The sequence below is a fragment of the Galendromus occidentalis genome, unplaced genomic scaffold, assembly GCF_000255335.2.
Source record: "Galendromus occidentalis unplaced genomic scaffold, Mocc_1.1 scf7180000077471, whole genome shotgun sequence".
NCBI classification, from domain to species: domain Eukaryota; kingdom Metazoa; phylum Arthropoda; class Arachnida; order Mesostigmata; family Phytoseiidae; genus Galendromus; species Galendromus occidentalis.
This window is the reverse complement of record NW_003805459.1, coordinates 891,789-907,788: the sequence shown is the minus strand read 5'-3', so window position 1 is coordinate 907,788 and position 16,000 is coordinate 891,789. Positions and strand designations below refer to the sequence as shown.

The 16,000-nt window shown below is 49.6% G+C and overlaps 2 protein-coding genes across 2 annotated transcripts in view; both read left to right on the top strand.

The window, feature by feature from the left end:
• MICU3 (Mitochondrial calcium uptake 3) overlaps positions 1-7,312 on the top strand; it is a 128,727-nt gene extending 121,415 nt beyond the window's left edge. Inside the window, exons 6-11 of the mRNA XM_029111832.1 lie at positions 2,300-2,368; positions 3,657-3,751; positions 3,875-3,979; positions 4,312-4,493; positions 6,645-6,802; positions 6,971-7,312. Of these exons, the coding sequence (XP_028967665.1) occupies positions 2,300-2,368; positions 3,657-3,751; positions 3,875-3,979; positions 4,312-4,493; positions 6,645-6,802; positions 6,971-7,042 (681 nt within the window). The 3' untranslated portion in view covers positions 7,043-7,312. The remainder of the gene's footprint in view (positions 1-2,299; positions 2,369-3,656; positions 3,752-3,874; positions 3,980-4,311; positions 4,494-6,644; positions 6,803-6,970) is intronic.
• A 3,752-nt stretch (positions 7,313-11,064) lies between these two features.
• Positions 11,065-14,920, top strand: LOC100897203 (lysosomal alpha-glucosidase). The gene is made up of 7 exons (XM_029111831.1): positions 11,065-11,093; positions 11,276-11,429; positions 11,616-11,959; positions 12,053-12,554; positions 12,665-12,796; positions 12,965-13,192; positions 13,517-14,920. The coding sequence occupies exons 1-7, from the start codon at positions 11,065-11,067 to the stop codon at positions 14,774-14,776; spliced, it is 2,649 nt and encodes an 882-aa protein (XP_028967664.1). The 3' UTR covers positions 14,777-14,920.
• Positions 14,921-16,000: the final 1,080 nt, after the last annotated feature.

The window sequence follows — 16,000 nt, the reverse complement described above, 5'->3', positions numbered from 1 at the left end:
AGCGGATCCACTGAATAAGACAAAATCCATTGTGAAAGACGACGGTGATGTTTGCAGCGGCAACGATGGCGAACGTCACTATGTTACGTAACGGGAGAAGAACCCATTGACCTCGTGTTCCGTCTAAACGTCGCCGGGAAGGAAAGTTTCTATGAATCACGCCGATTTTCCCGATAACGGCATTTTCATCAAAATTGTTTGACCGACCGGCTTGGGCCCGGTCGCTGTTGAATGCTCCTCGCCGCTCGTAATCGATTCCCGCGTTCTCACGATAATCGCCGATAGCGCTTAATTTGATCTGCGCGAGAACTTATTAGCGTGATGGGTGTTGAAATTTCTGGTTCAAAGCGGGACTGCTGAGAACAATCAATCTACCTAATTAGGATGAAGCTCTCATCGAGTCCGACTATATCTACTATATATACTGGCACCGGCATAAAACTTCTGCCGGTGCCAGTCCACCAAGGGCGACCTTGAACTCCTTAGGGTAGGGGCAAGTCCGAGAATTCGTTGAAAACTCCAACTCTCTCCGCGCCTTAGGGCCTGGGAGATCTCTCACATGATCGAGCTGCAATGCAGGTTTTGACCATCACAAGTCTGTTCCTACTGGAGAAAAAGAACATTCCACGAGGTATCCGCGGTCGGATTGACGGCGTCCGGGAAGAGAAAAGAGCAGCATCGAGTGCCAAACTCGGCAGCACAGATTTTATTTGGCACTCGATTCAACAATTTGTACACAAACAAAGTTTGAGCGCCCAGCGGTACTCTCAGTAATTTCCCGAAATTACACATGGAACCTATTTTTCGTTTTAAATATTATCAATGACACAAGCGACAAGTACACGAACAATCCATGGCTCATCTCTCCGTCGACGAGAAGGAAAGCGAGGCAATGAATAACAATATCACAGACTTCTGGGGACGATTGTGTTTCGAAAACACGGGACACGAATGCACGGCACTCGACACGATTCCCCCGATTGATCGAAATGTGAATGGACCGGTCGATCGACGAATTCATCAACCGCTTGGAGGTCTGTGTCACTTCTCGACGAATCGGAGAATTGATCCAATAAATCAGGTCGCCCGAGCACATGATTGACGATTACACACTCGAAACTCTATATACACGAGGACGACCACAACAGACAACGACGAGTTATCCAATGGAGCGCAGCTTGCAACGAATGCACGAAATAATGTACAGATGACCGATTCGATGATGGGTGGTGTGATGATCGGCAAACGACTCGATTTAAGGATTCATGATTCACAGCGGATATCAGCATGCTTCGAGCACTAGTCCCAGCCGTTCATTTGCCATCCGTTGTTCTGTTGCCATCCCCCTCCGTGAACTTCCTGCACCTTCCACACTTCTTGATGCTTCGGTTGGTGTTTGATAATAGGTAGAGGAATAACGAACGGGATGAGCTTTGGGGCTTTTTTCAAAGCCTTGAAAGCTTTCTTGAGGACGATCTTCTTGATGATCTCGTGCTTGTCAGCGGCGACCTCGGCAAAGAGGTACATCGCTATCGCTACGAGAAGAAAACTACACGCGAGACGCATCGTGATGGTCTGTCCGGCTCGTTCGGTCGGGAGCTTTGTCGCCTTCTCGGTTGACTGAGTGGCACGTTCGTTTGTTAGCGGGAAGGGTTGGGTGTTTGCGTCCAGTCGCACTGGTGCGGAGTACTTTTTGACATTGGCTATATACTGGACAGCCCTCCACCGCCCACGGTCGAGAGCTCTCCCTCTTGCCCAACAAGTACCATCACACATCATCCACCACTGAGGCGACAACAACAACAGCAACGCGAGAAGAATCTGTCCAATGCAAAGTAACTAGCAACAACGGGAGCCGCGGTCGGCAACACCTGGGAGGGGGTAGGATGGGCCTTTTGAACCCTCCTTTCTAAAAATAGTCACGTCCATTTTAACCGCTACGAGGCCGCAATATCGAGGGATGTCACAGCTTACGTCAGTCGTATGTTTGCTGACAGCTCATGAGGGGCCGTCAGGTCATACATCAAGGTCACCGATAGCGAAGAGGACGTCATCGGTTCCTTCTCAAGTAATACCGAGAATCACACTGTGGACATCGTAACCGAGATCGCGCTCTCCTTCCAAATCGACGATCGGTCCGACCGCTTCGTCCCAGTTCCGCTCCGATTCCGACAAGGCCCCTGCAACTAGATCGGAGGGAGGGCTTCGTGTTTGTCAGATGAATCTAGGTGCTGCCGTGGATCCAATTCGATTATGCGATGAGAGACCGCCATTTCAATGAAAACATCTCTCTTTGCAGCTCGAGAGAATTTTTAGTACTGTGGCTCGTCGGGGGAAAAACATCAAATCTGTACAGGAGACCGATCTGGTGAGTCCCTCGATTCAATCGATAACACATGGTAGGTCCGTGGAACCCGCATTTATGATATGGCCGGAAACTCTCCATGATTGGAACCCCGGAATCCCCGAGCTGGACCCTCGCATCACCCAATGGTAGAGGACCCCCTATGGGTCTTATAGAACAATGTACGATACTTAGACCGGAACACACGTCGTAGCAATCATCCATACTTAAGCTCTGAACGCGATGCTCCTCATTAACGAAATCCTTGTGTAATCTCATCGGTCATCGCAAGTCGCAAAGCCAGTCGGATAGCCGTCTCGAAAACTTGAAGAATCAGTTCTAACTAATCAGTTCCCATTCTCTGCACCCCGTAGCGGATTTTCACAGAAAACGTAAGAACCCTTCCCTATGGAGAACCCACTCGAAAGTCATGCACGATTTCACCTTCCTGCTCTTGTGAAAACCACAGCCTCTTTCCTCTCTGAGAGGGAAGGCTCTTACCGATTCACGGACTTCCGCGCGTATTTTATTGAGCAATGCAATCGAGTCGTCCCACATCGGATTGTTTTTAGAGGCAGTAGTCGAAAGTCTCGTCGAGCAGCCACTTCAGCACGCTAGTCAGGGTTTGTGATTTCATTGACAACAGCTTGGCCCTGTCCTGAATGGGATCGTACGCATGCCTGATTCGATCTACGCTTGAAATCATTACTTTTTTATAAGCTCGGCGCTCTTACATGTATGTGTCGACTGAAACCTCCCTCATATACCCTGAGAAGCTCGATATATTCTTGAGGTACAAGTGTTCGGTTCGGTGGTTCGACCGTATCTCCTGGAGAAGATTTTGCTCCCGTGATCTCCGCGACATCGGTAATCACGGATTCGCTCTGGGCGCAGCGGTCGGATACTTCCTCAGGGAGAATCCAACGAATCGCGCTCTCGGATCACCAACCAGTCGCACGAATTCCGGATCCCTCCGTGAGGAATCCCAGTACGGTGACGAGATGCTCCCCCGATTTCGTCGAAGCTTGTTGTCGGCACCGTATCTGTCATTTCCGCGGGCGACAAAATACGACTCGGATGACCTACCACAGACTGCCAGAAAGCACTATTTTTGTCGTCGTTCGTTTTGAAATCATTTCCTTCAGATCACAGGAGCACATTTTTGTGACGTTGCTGGAGTTTCGATAATTTCATGTGTCGAAGGCATTACCAGCAATGTTTTTTCTTCTCGCTGACCGGCCGTGACACATGGTATTGTTTCTGCGATAGCTGCTGCTGTCTATTCTCAAACGCTGAGAAAGTCATTTTTCAGAACGACCTATCCGCTCACTATGTGAATACAACCCTGCTGGTTCATCTGTTCGGTAAAAAAGGCAAAGACACGCTCTCCTTCGACGACTTCTTCAGGTGAGACAATCGCAGAAAATTTCATTCAACTCATGATCGGACGAGATTGTATCTCTGACTCTTTGTCTCATGCGCACAGTCGGAGTATTTGGATTGAGGAATGAGTATATCCACGACTTTCAGGTTCATGGAAAACCTGCAGTCCGAAGTGCTGGAGCTAGAATTTATAGAGTTCTCCAAAGGGAAAGCTGTGATCAGCGAAGTTGATTTCGCTCGCATACTCCTGAGGTACGCTATATCGACAATTTCGCACGATTGCAATTGATGGTTGTCTCGAGAGGTCCGTACGGGTTTCGGTCTCGGAGAATCCCTCTTGCCGAGTGGCAAGGAGTAGAATATGCCATTCGCTATTCAATCTACGATCGGATGGGTACTCGAGACCCTCGAGCTCATTCTCGCTTAGCTCACATCGTCACAGACCTTTTCCCATCTTAAAGCAGAAGCAACCTTGACCATTGTCACTCTTCACCTCATTGCCGCTTGTGACGTGAAAACTTGAGCTCACGAGGTTCACGTGTCGAATTGATCTGCATAATTCATTCATTATTACATGCTTGCAGATACACGTATCTGGATGCGGCGGGTTACGACGCCGTTCTCCAACGGCTACGGGAACGGATTCCAGAACAGAAAGGGATCAGTTTTGAGCAGTTCAAAGCATTCTGTCAATTTCTGAATAACCTTGACGATTTTGCGATCACGATGAGGATGTTCACTTTTGCTAACCAGCCTATCTCCCAGGGTGAGTGCGATTTACTTTTTCGACGTTTGGGAAAGAGGGCAACAAATGGGGGAAACTTACCAAACTTACCACACCTTCCGCGATAGGATCAGCCCTCGAAGATTTTGTAGATCCGGTCGGACGGGATAATAATCATTCAGGAGTCTCTTGCCACATTTTCATACGACAGCTTGACACCTAATAGATTCCACCCAGTGGGATTGATGCGAAACGCGGTTTCCTCTCCATTTTGAACTTCTACGTCTCTGTCCGTTTGAAGAACAGCGACGTATGCACTGGATCGTGTCTTATCGAAGACCGTTCGACTCGTGCCCGGGGTCGACTCGCACGAACTGACGAATCGATTTGTTACTCGTTACTCATCGGTCAAGTCCGCTTTGCTCCCTTGAGGGCGTTAAGTAATCATTTTCCCGGTAGGATCTATCCTAGCAAGAGGAAGTCATGTTCGACGATTTGAAGAACGACTTTTTTATCGGAAGAATGCCACTCGACAGAACTGCTCGTGTTTTGACATCGATTGATGAATGTGTGCCGACTTTCGCCCCGCTACTGACGGGTCCGCTCATAGAGTTCGGCTCGCGACGCTCCGAGGGGTGGGATCACGGGTCAGTCCCGTCTTTGTCCGTCGCCCCATAGCTCCATAGTGGATCCTGTATACCCTTGACACGATTCGCAATTTGTACAAGTGTCCGATCGACCATCCGAGCAAGCAAGCAAGCAAGCGGGCGAACGATCGATCGCGGCTCATGCATGGCAGGGTGATCATCCGGCTATTAATACGTAGCAAAAAAAAGACATGTGAAGGAAAAAAGATGACACCGACCACTGCTCGTGCACCGGACGTTGTTGCAAGGGGCATTCCATCGAGCTGCGCCGTCGGTTTGTCCGTCGACCCATTTTCTGTTTCTGATGACGCAACGATTCAGCAACGGTGTCGTCAAACAACATCGGACCAACACTCTGGCGAACAGCACGCTCGTTCATCGAATGTATGACGAGACTTCCTAGCCAATACATGCCGTAGAATATGGCGGACGCGTCCTTCCGTCCGTGTATTCGTCCGTAAGTCTGTCTATCCGACCGACCATCCGAGCAGCCGACCGGGCGGGCGTCCATCCATCTGTTCTTCGGAACGTCAGTTTTGACCCCTGCGCTGCTTCTGCCGGAGCTGCGGTGCCCGTCTGAAGATTGTATTGCGCAAAGTTCCATTCACAAACCGCTATTTCATTCATTCGTTCCCCCGGTCTTCCAGTCAGTGAAATCTGCTGTGTACAACAGATCCTGTACGGATTGTAAAAAGTTGCCACTTCTCCTTGAATGCACTCCTCTCATACTGGTACGGCTCTCGCCGATGCCGTGAGCTTTTCTGATCGAATGGTAGAACGATGATGGATACAATGGAGCAACAGGTGTATGTACACATAATCGGATCTGTTTTTCCCGGCTGGCGACAGACGTGCCGAGGTGAAGCATGATCTTGATATACTCGGTCGGCAACGGCAGCGAGAATGCGGAGGCGAGAGTATATCGATCAATTATCTTCCCCGGAGTTCTAAGGAGGGGTTCGATGAGCTCTCAGTAAACGAGTTTGGCCTTGAGTGTGAGTCGAATTATTCCAGCCGCTTGAGGAGATCACTTCCGTCCGTCAACATATTTCGCAAACTTTTCGAAAGCTCGAAGCTTTCTACGAATTTTCGGTATTCATAGGCTTTGTGTCGGCCCGCACACATCGCTCAGATAACGAGTTCCCATCATTTGTCGGGTTGGCGAAGTGCTCGGTCCGACGAGTCGTATCCTTGATTGATTGAGTGATGATACGGTTCGATTCGCCGGTCCGAGTAAACACAGCGGTGGAATTTTCGAAAAAACCAATATCCACCGAAAGGACTCCCCGTGTCATATAAGGATTGGTTCTTTTAGCTGAGGGAACGAACACTGGTCATGGGTCATGGGCTGAGGAGTCATGCGAGGTATTCAGGAGGTTCAGCTAAAGATACTTAGCGTTTCCGCTCGATATAGATCATTCGGATTCCTGTGCGGAAAGGAGCGACCAGTAGAGCACTGCTTTTCGAGGCTGGACCTTCCCGTGCCTGAATTATGGCCGCTGTGTTCCTCGAGAAGCACTGACGAAAAACTCGATTCCTTTTACAGAGGACTTTCAGAGAGCTGTCTATGTTTGCTCAGGACATAACCTTGAAGCTGCGCTGGTAAATACGGTTTTCCAAATATTCGATGAGGACGGCGATGGCTATTTATCTTACAAGGAATTCATCGCGATCATGAGAGATCGACTGTATCGAGGTCTCAAGGTAGGTGCCTCGCTCTCGTTTTGAATGACTTGCTTTGATTTGGCTCGTGTATGGTGAAGATTGTTTACATCATCGAGCTGTTCAATGTGCACAGTTCTCGTGGCGAAGCTATCGACTCTATCCGCCCCAAAAATATCGGACAGCGTCTGAGCGGTGTGTTCTTTGCAGACGCATCTGGGACCTGCGGATGGCTGGGATGCCTTCAAGAGCTGTGTCAAAGACGAGTTACGATACGGCTGAAGGATCTCGGCAACGTTGTTTACTTTAAGTGATACCACGTCAAAGACTGCGTAGGATTTCCGACTTGGATCTCTCGTCCAAAAGATTTCAATCAAATCATCTATCGGAGTAGCTGAATGGCACAAGCCAGCTCTGGTGTACAAGGATTGCCTAGGCTAACCATTCACCGCGATCGATTCTCCATACCACTGCCGTCTGAGAAATCAAACAATGCATAGATCCGGTCAACCACGGTATCATCTTATCGTCCGCGAATATGAGTCTACATCGCGAGTCTTTTGCATATCGGATCATCCCATTCAGTGCCCCAATGATCTTTCGAAAAGCCTTGCAGGCACTCCGAGAAGGGAAGAGTAGAGAGGCAAACATGAGAATATACGATTATTGGCCGCGGGAAATCGCCAGCGGCATCTGGTGTTTATCTTAAGTGGCCCTGTCTGCTTCCGAAAAGTCTCCTTATCGAATTGATAGATCCGCAGTCCGGGTTTTGACGTGCCGATTAATTCGAAACCCTTGCCCGAGCGTATGCAGACACTTGATTAGAAGAAGCTACGCTCCGGTCTCCTCGAAACCCCCCTCCTTGATTCAATAATTAGACGCCCGGCTTGCTTTTCAATTGATCGCCCACAGTGGAGGAGAATGCTCAACGTCTAGTCAGTTCCAGGGGGCATTCCGAAAGAATTTCCGCCCCCAGTCGGACATTAGGATCGAAGTCTGCTCTGTAGAGCATCAGACACATGCAAGGTGGTCCTAACCATAGTTTCTGTGATCAAGTGCTTTCTGCCAACGAAGCTTAACTTAAATAAATTTCCAATTTATTGTTACGATGAACGAGCGATTGTTTTCTCTCTGTCGGATCTGGTTTGCCGAGAGCTTCTTTCCAGGACCCGGGGCTTGCTTCGACGTCAGGAGCTCAGGGTTGGAGCTCATCATTTCCTCTTGAATTTACGCTCAAGCTACCAAGATTCTTGCCGTATTTTCGAGATGAAATTCATTGAATCCTCGAATAAATCAGGGTGACATGATATACAAAGATTCCATTGATAGGATCCATTCCAACCACAGGCAACAAGGCCGACGCCGGAGCGACGGATAACTGTCATCAATCAATCACCGCGACAATACTTCCTTCGACGGAACTCTCCCGACCTAGATCGGATGCCTTATCAGAAGCATTTCTTCGAATCATGGGAATTCTTCTCGAGATCATCGTTAGCTGTCGTGTCCATGCGCCGTCCGAAGTACCAGCTATGGATTGATTTTGATAGATTGGAAGTAATGATCTTTCATGACAGCTTTGTCATACGTGAGTCATGATACCATGCCATGATACGAAGCCTGCTAGTTCCCAATCTCTGACCCCCGCGAAGCAAGCAATGGATGGGCCGAGTCGATGAACTTTCAAGCATAGGGTATCTCCATCAAAAGATAATATAAAGCGCGACATGGGGGGACAAAAATGTTTCCCGATACCGGACATAACTTCCCAACTGGATATTTACCCTGCCCTCACTCGTGAAAGGCCGTCGTCTTTCACGGTTTCACTCGAGAAAGGACGATAAAAGCTTTCCGATCATGCTCTACTTGGCCTCGACTCAGGCTGTGAAGCGTCCGTCCCGCTAGAGAGCGTCGATTGCGCATTGGCTCATTGACTGCCTCCCGTCAATCAATCGATTCTCATTCTCACTGCCTTGACTGTCACGTGCGAGGCGCTCTGTTTCGAGTTTTGCTCAAGAAATCAATCAATTCATTAATCATTGAGCAATCAATAAAATCAAGCATCAGATCTGAGCGCTTATGAGACATCAATCAATGAATCTTGATTCCTACTATCAATTCTCTCGGACCTTCCCGGGCTTAGGGACCAGCCTCTCTCTTCTCAGGCTTTAAAGCGACAGTTTCACTCATGAGCCTGCAACGGCTTTCAGCTTGAAACCTAAATTCAATCAAGGGCTGCAACGAAGTTCTTCATCGCGCAGGTGGAGTGTGTTTCATTATTCTTCTGTTCTTCATTCTCAATATTCCGCAGTTAGATCTCTACATAATCGGAGAGGAGCAGAGAACTCGAAGACTTCCTCAAAGCTTATAGCCGACTTTCTGTTGTTGTCACACGCGGTCAGACGCAATTTGAATTTTCAAAATTGTATGAAATGCCGACATTCTTAGTTTCGCCCACACATCGAACGGTTCTCCTGAGACGCCCCGTAGAGGCCAAATCACGGAACATCGTTCCGAAGTGAGAAAGCTGCATTGAGTTTCGTGGAAGCGAGACCTTCGACACGGGATCTCATGGAGACGGGATCCGCGATGAGTCTCTTATACGCCGACATCTCACATATGGAGTCTCTAATGACTCAGGAGTGCGTGCGGACCCGGGGGGCGGCGATGGGAATCAGTATCTTACTCGCGTATTCTCTCATCGGAGGGCTCGACTATCTTCGGCTTTGCGTCTCTGCTTTTGCATTCCTCGATTCTTTGATTGACACGCGGTCTCGACGCCTCATTATTCGGGAGTCATGCGATAGGAGGCATATTGCGGCCGGCACCCGGGCGTGAGCAGCCGTAAGGGCGCGAAGCGCCCGCACGGCTGGTCAAAAGATAAAGCACGCGTTTCGGGATCACGAAATTGAGGTCCCTCACATCGAGATTAAAGCTAGGTAGAGCTCGAATGAAACCTCCCTCTGCGACTGTTAGGAACAGCTGGATGGCGCCGAATCACCGGAACATGTCCCAGATTCGACCGTAGAGACCTACTTCTGAGCTTCCGCAGAGTATGCACATCCTCTCCTCCCCGAAGCGGCGCGCATTGAGAGCCCATGTTCACCCCAGGCGAGTATCCGGCGCATTGTCTGCGAATATGGGGAGGGGGGCGCAGAGCGTGCCGGGAACCTATTTTGAGAAAGCTGACTATAGAATGAATATTCCCCCGAATTTATCTTTGACGGGGCATCGATTCCCTCACCTGACCCATGAAGGCGCGCTATAGCAGAAATTCCGATAGGTACCTTGCATACCAACCACCAAGAGCACTTAGATTGACGAACACAGGAGCTCTGACACTGAAGAAAGTTCACAATGCTCCGGTAGAACGTATTGCTCGAGAAAAGAGGGAGCTGACAAGTATTAGCTTGTTCGCTTCCTCCAATCCGGGTTTACGAAGATAGTCTGCTCTCCGAAAGCCCTGGGCCTGAGGGAGCAAAATATGGAACATTAGCGACAGCCAGCAGTTTGCAAATGATCGATTTTCAAAATTTCCATATGTATGATTCCGGATTGAATGAAGCGAATGCTTCTTTGTCTGATCTGAGAACACCATCGTTTGTAGTGAGAGATCGCGGAAGCCACGAATTGAGCGTGACAATGTTGGATGGCCAGCAGATGGAGAATCCCGCGGCCTTGAGGCCCGAGATCTTGCGGGAATATCTTCTCGAATCTTTCCGAATCGGTGGAAAGATTCGGAGCGCATCACCGGGGGCACCGGGAGTCGAGTGTTGGTGCCACTGATGTAATATCACAGGCGGTCGATACAGCACATGCGAAAGATAGGGTACCCACTCGGTGGACGGGCGGTTTCGTCGATATTCTGCTCGGAGGAGGTTGAAGTCCCAGTGGTGAAACAAAATGGTAATGCCTGATCATTGAGATCATTAGGATACCGAGGATTGCTACACGCATCCTTCTCTATCATTTCTGGGCCCAGCACCTAGGACTTTCGATTGGGACGAGACCAGGTTTGTGTTATTCTCGTAGTCGTTCGATTGACGCAGTCAGCGATTCAATATCCTCTCCAAGACCGGTATGCGGCGCTGCACGGACTCTATCCCGTTGAGCCTCGCTCTTCAGCGAATACGTGCCGGGGAATACGAACGTTCACGTCTTGGGCAATTTCCCTCTTACCAGACGCTGCTACGACTACCAGAGGGCGACACTACTCGACTCAAGTGCTAGAGGAGAGCCCGCACGGTGAGAATCTTCACAGCAAGCAGAGATTAGCAGCTTCTCGCGACCGCTCCGCTCCCGGAATGCGAGCTCTGGTTTTCGTCGCCCTGTGGTGAGTGCGTCCGACGAAGCTCACCAGTCATGAAGACCTGCTAAAATTCACTTTTTGTACTTCGCCGCTTTCGAAGTCCCTCGGTTTCAAATCGTGGCAATTAAATGATACGGAATCTGAGTGAAGCCTGGAATTCCTGAATAAGTTTCTGGAATTTCATTCATCCTCTCTTCGTTCACCAGCGCCTCCTTGGCAGTCGGTGACCCTCAGTGTGATTTATCTTCCGCGCTTGAAAAATTTGATTGCTTCCCGCAAGATTCATCTAACGAAGAAGAATGCATCGAGAGGGGCTGCTGCTGGAGAGATACCAATGAATTCAATGGTGAGCCTCGTAAAGTAGCCGATGACAGTTTCGGTTCGATTGGATACTGAGCATTCTTCGAGGCCCATTGCCACCTGAGAGGACGGTCCCCGCCTATTGCAGGACTGGAACGTATGAACATATGCATATGTACAGAGGTACTGACCATGAACTGATTTATCCTGTGCATGATTCCGATTCCAGGTTCATATGCCGTCAAGTTTCCCCCGTTGAGCGAGCCCTTCTGTTACTATCCCCGGAACTACCAGGGATACAAAGTCCTCAATCAAACCTCTACAGAAGGAGGTCTCGTCGTCTACCTTGAGCGCGTGTTTCCATCCCTCGTGGATGTAGACATCAGCTTGATTCGGGTCGAGGTCATTCACCAAAGCGATGAAATACTGCGGATCCGCTTCGTCGATCCCCTTAGCCGAAGATGGGAGCCACCTCTGCCGGCGCCTCCTCCGCCGAAGGAGAACGTCATCCCGAAGTATGTCGTGAGAATCACAGATGACACACGTTTGGAGGTGACTCGCTTCATTGAATACCACGGAGGGAACAAACTGTGCGTGAGGGCATCCATGATCATGTTTTTCTTATCATTCTGAGGCATCAAACATCGTCCTCATGTGCACTGTTCATTCCGGATTTCTTACAGCATTGATCTGGATTTGGCGTCTCTTGTTTACACCGATCATTTCCTACAAATCTCGAGCAGACTGCCTTCCAATGTGGTTTACGGACTGGGCGAGCACAAGGGTTCGCTGAGGAGGAGCACCAACTTCTCGAGATTTACGTTTTACAACGAGGATCGAGCTCCAGAATACAATGCTCGGTTGTACGGCACACATCCGTTTTATATCAATATCGAGCCAGACGGTCAGGCGAATGGAATGTGGCTCCTCAATTCTAATGCCATGGACATCATTCTCCAGCCTACACCTGCTATCACGTACCGACCTGTGGGGGGCATTCTAGACTTCTTCCTGTTCGTGGGACCTTCTCCCGCGAATGTCGTCGAGCAGTACCAGCAGATGATCGGGAAGCCGAAAATGATTCCTTATTGGTCTCTCGGCTTCCACCTCTGTCGCTTCGGCTACAAGGGCGTCGATCATACACGGCAAATCCTACGGAGTAATCTGGACGCGGGCGTCCGCATCGTAAGCATGGATCCTGAGCACAAAGCGAAAACTCATATGCAGGTGGAAATCGATGAAACAGAGAGCATGAGCCGGGGGTGCGGATTGAGAGCACATCGGATCTCTTTCAGGATGTTCAATGGAACGACATCGATTATATGGAGGATCGCAACGACTTCACTCTTGACAAAACCCACTACAAAGATCTCGGCAGCTTCGTGGACGAGCTCCACAGGGACGGACGGCATTACGTTCTTATCATAGTGAGTCTGATTCGAGCTCCATCCGACGCTCCGCGACGCGTCGACGAATCGATTTTCTCTCAAATAATTTCCGTAAAGTCTCACCACTCCCGATACGGGAGCCCAGTTTTTGCCGACTCCACGTGGCTCCGGAACGTTTGTCTCATTCGGAAATGCTTTTTTCCGAAGGATCCTGCGGTCAGCGGGAGCGAGGAACCGGGAGCTTACCCGCCATACGACCGTGGACTTGACTATGACGTTTTCGTGAAAGACGCAAAAGGTCAGGTTGTTCGCGGCAAAGTTTGGAACCGTAAATCAAGCGTCTTCCCAGATTTCACCCACCCGAATTCGACCGCATACTGGACCGAAATGATCAGCAATTTCCATGAAGAGGTTGCGATTGATGGTGCCTGGATAGTAAGTAACAAGATTCATACGGTGAAACCTCGATTACATCGAGGTATGGCGATGAAAACCGATTAATATGATCGAGGTCTCATTGTAATATGTTTAGCAAAAGCCCGCTTCTATCGACCTCTTCTAGCATTAAATAAATGCCAGAAGCGAGGTAGAGAAGTCCGCAAGAAATGATGGGGTTTGTACCCTTGCTCGACGATCAAAGTTTACCTCGTATACCGAGGAAGGAATCTGCTGACGAGTGGCTCTCGACCTCTCTCGAGAGACCCACGTGCGCATATGGGTACAGGCTGGTTCTAAAAAGTTCGAAATTTCTTTCCTAAGGATATGAATGAGCCTTCAAACATGATCGATGGCCACATGGATGAAGGATGTCCTTCTGATTTTGAGATCGTGTATACTCCTGGGGACGAGCCTCTGAAAACTAAGACGTTGTGCATGAGCGATCGCCATTACTGGTCCGAGCATTACAATGTCCACAACATGTACGGCTTCACAGAAGCCATTGCGACGTACCACGCCCTGGCAGCAGCGCGTCCGCGCAAACGACCTTTCATTATATCGCGATCGAGTTTCTCAGGTCACGGCTTCTATGCCGGTCATTGGACTGGGGACGTCTTTTCAACATGGACTGATCTGAAAGATTCCGTGCCCGGATTCCTAGAATTTTCCTTTTACGGTATTCCGATGGTCGGGGTCGACATTTGCGGTTTCAACGGGAACACGACGGTCGACTTGTGTGCTCGTTGGCATGCGCTCGGGGCTTTTTACCCGTTCTCGAGGAACCACAATACTGACGACGCCCTTGCTCAGGACCCCGCTTCACTCGGCGAAAAAGTAGTAACAGTCACCAAGAACGCCTACTACTGGCGCTATAAACTCCTCCCACACCTATATACGCTGTTCTATCGGGCTCACGTAGACGGCGACACTGTAGCTCGACCCCTTTTCTTCGAGTATCCTAGAGATTCGAATACCTATGATATCGATGAGCAATTTCTCTGGGGCGACTCGCTGATGGTAGTTCCAGCGTTGCACGAAAACCAAAAAACCATCAACGCTTATTTCCCCCGAGGGATTTGGTACGACCTTCAAAACAGAACCGCCACCGTCGACGCTCCTCTCCAGGGGAAATACATCACTATTCCCGCTTATGAGGATACCATAAACTTCTTTATGAGAGGAGGCCGGGCAGTCTTCTACCAAGAGCCTGGGGACACTACCACGGATTCTCGCGAGAAACCATATGGACTCTACATCTTCTTGAGCCACGAGTCATATGCCATGGGAGAACTTTACATAGACGATGGGGAGAGCATAGACGCGGTCGAAAATCGCGAAAACAGCTTGATCACGGTACTCGCGAACGACCGAGAGATCCTTCTCGGCAACGAGAGTCGAAAGCCCATCGATAATCAACTAGACCGGATTCACTTCTATGGGGTGACTGCGAAACCAACGGGCATGACGGTGAACTATCAGCCTTTCACAGACTTCCAGTACGATGCGTCACGCCAGATACTCACGATCTACAATATGGACGCTGCGCTGACATTCATCACTATCACCATCACTTATCCGTGAGAAGTTGTCGAAGCTCCGGATTCTATCGCATGCGTGGGCACACAGTTGGTATTTAGCGGGATTCTACCTCAGTAGAGCAGATCCAGCGCTGAGACGTTGTGAATAAAATGTGTTTCAAGTATTTTATCAATAAAGCAATTCCTCAGATTCAGATCGCTCGGGAGATATCGTACACTCTGATATGACGTAGCTGGCTCCATGTGGGCTCGAATTCACACTGGATGATGATCTCAATTTTGAACGATTCACTTCTCTTCGGAGTACTCCGTTGTAAGAATCGATGCTCAACACCTTGAAAGTCCAAATCATGTCTCCGCAGGAGGGGGGGCTCCCAGATGGTCCCTTCGAAATGCTGTGGTATAGGAGCGAATCGCCATACTGGATTTCAGCCGTATGCGGAGACCCGATCAGAGAGACATCTGCTGATTATTGGAAGATCCCCCTCCATCCGAGGGTGGACTGAGCAATCTCGATTCCCATGGAATAGTTCCGAATCCCATGCTGGGGGACCTTCCTTGGTCTGATCCTCTTCCTTCAATCGATGCCCCGTCTCATTATTCTCAGCAATATGACATACCTCTCCTGCATACTCGTCTCCTGATTCAGCGCCAATCTTCCGCAGGGTGCCCATCTGTCATTAGGTGCTCAACAATCAGGAGGGAAATCGAGATCTCTTCATTCTTCCGAAGACTACCCTAAATCAGTGGGATTGCCAAATCATTCAGGTCGTACTCGAATTCCCTTGCTTCTTTCGATGGAAGGATAGCCACACATCTCTGGAAGCAATTGAGGAGTTCGCGAAAGAGTGGGACCGTTTACAGCCCCCGCGACGGCTCGCCGAAGTCGAAAAAACGACCGGGTCTCCCTCTTCTTCGCCATGATCAGATATCACGCCTGGCGATAATCCGATCCGGAATGTTGCACTACCGACCCCACATCGGGATTTCAAGCTGAGATATTCATCCGATCTTCTTTGGGTCCCACCCCTGCGACCCGTCTGAGAAAACAAAATCCTCACCACCAATGCGCACGAGCCCGGGGTGTCGTCGATCAGGGGCTGAGTGCGGGAGCCACTCTCCACGTCCTCAGAGCCTATTTAAGCGGTTCGCTTTTCCGACAGCAGCTCATAAATCGTTTGCAGATCATTCTAGTCGCGTCGACAAGAAATCAGAATCTAAAATGAAGGTCTCCTGCATCACGGTGGCAGTCTTGGTTTTCGCTCTT

What these genes read in the sequence shown, in the direction of transcription:
- LOC100897203 (XM_029111831.1), top strand. Translation starts at nt 11,065, where the DNA reads ATGCGAGCTCTGGTTTTCGTCGCCCTGTG. An exon ending in CTGGTTTTCGTCGCCCTGTG is followed by an intron (nt 11,094 to 11,275) that starts GTGAGTGCGTCC and finishes TTCGTTCACCAG; the next exon opens with CGCCTCCTTGGCAGTCGGTG. An exon ending in TCAATGGTGAGCCTCGTAAA is followed by an intron (nt 11,430 to 11,615) that starts GTAGCCGATGAC and finishes TATGCCGTCAAG; the next exon opens with TTTCCCCCGTTGAGCGAGCC.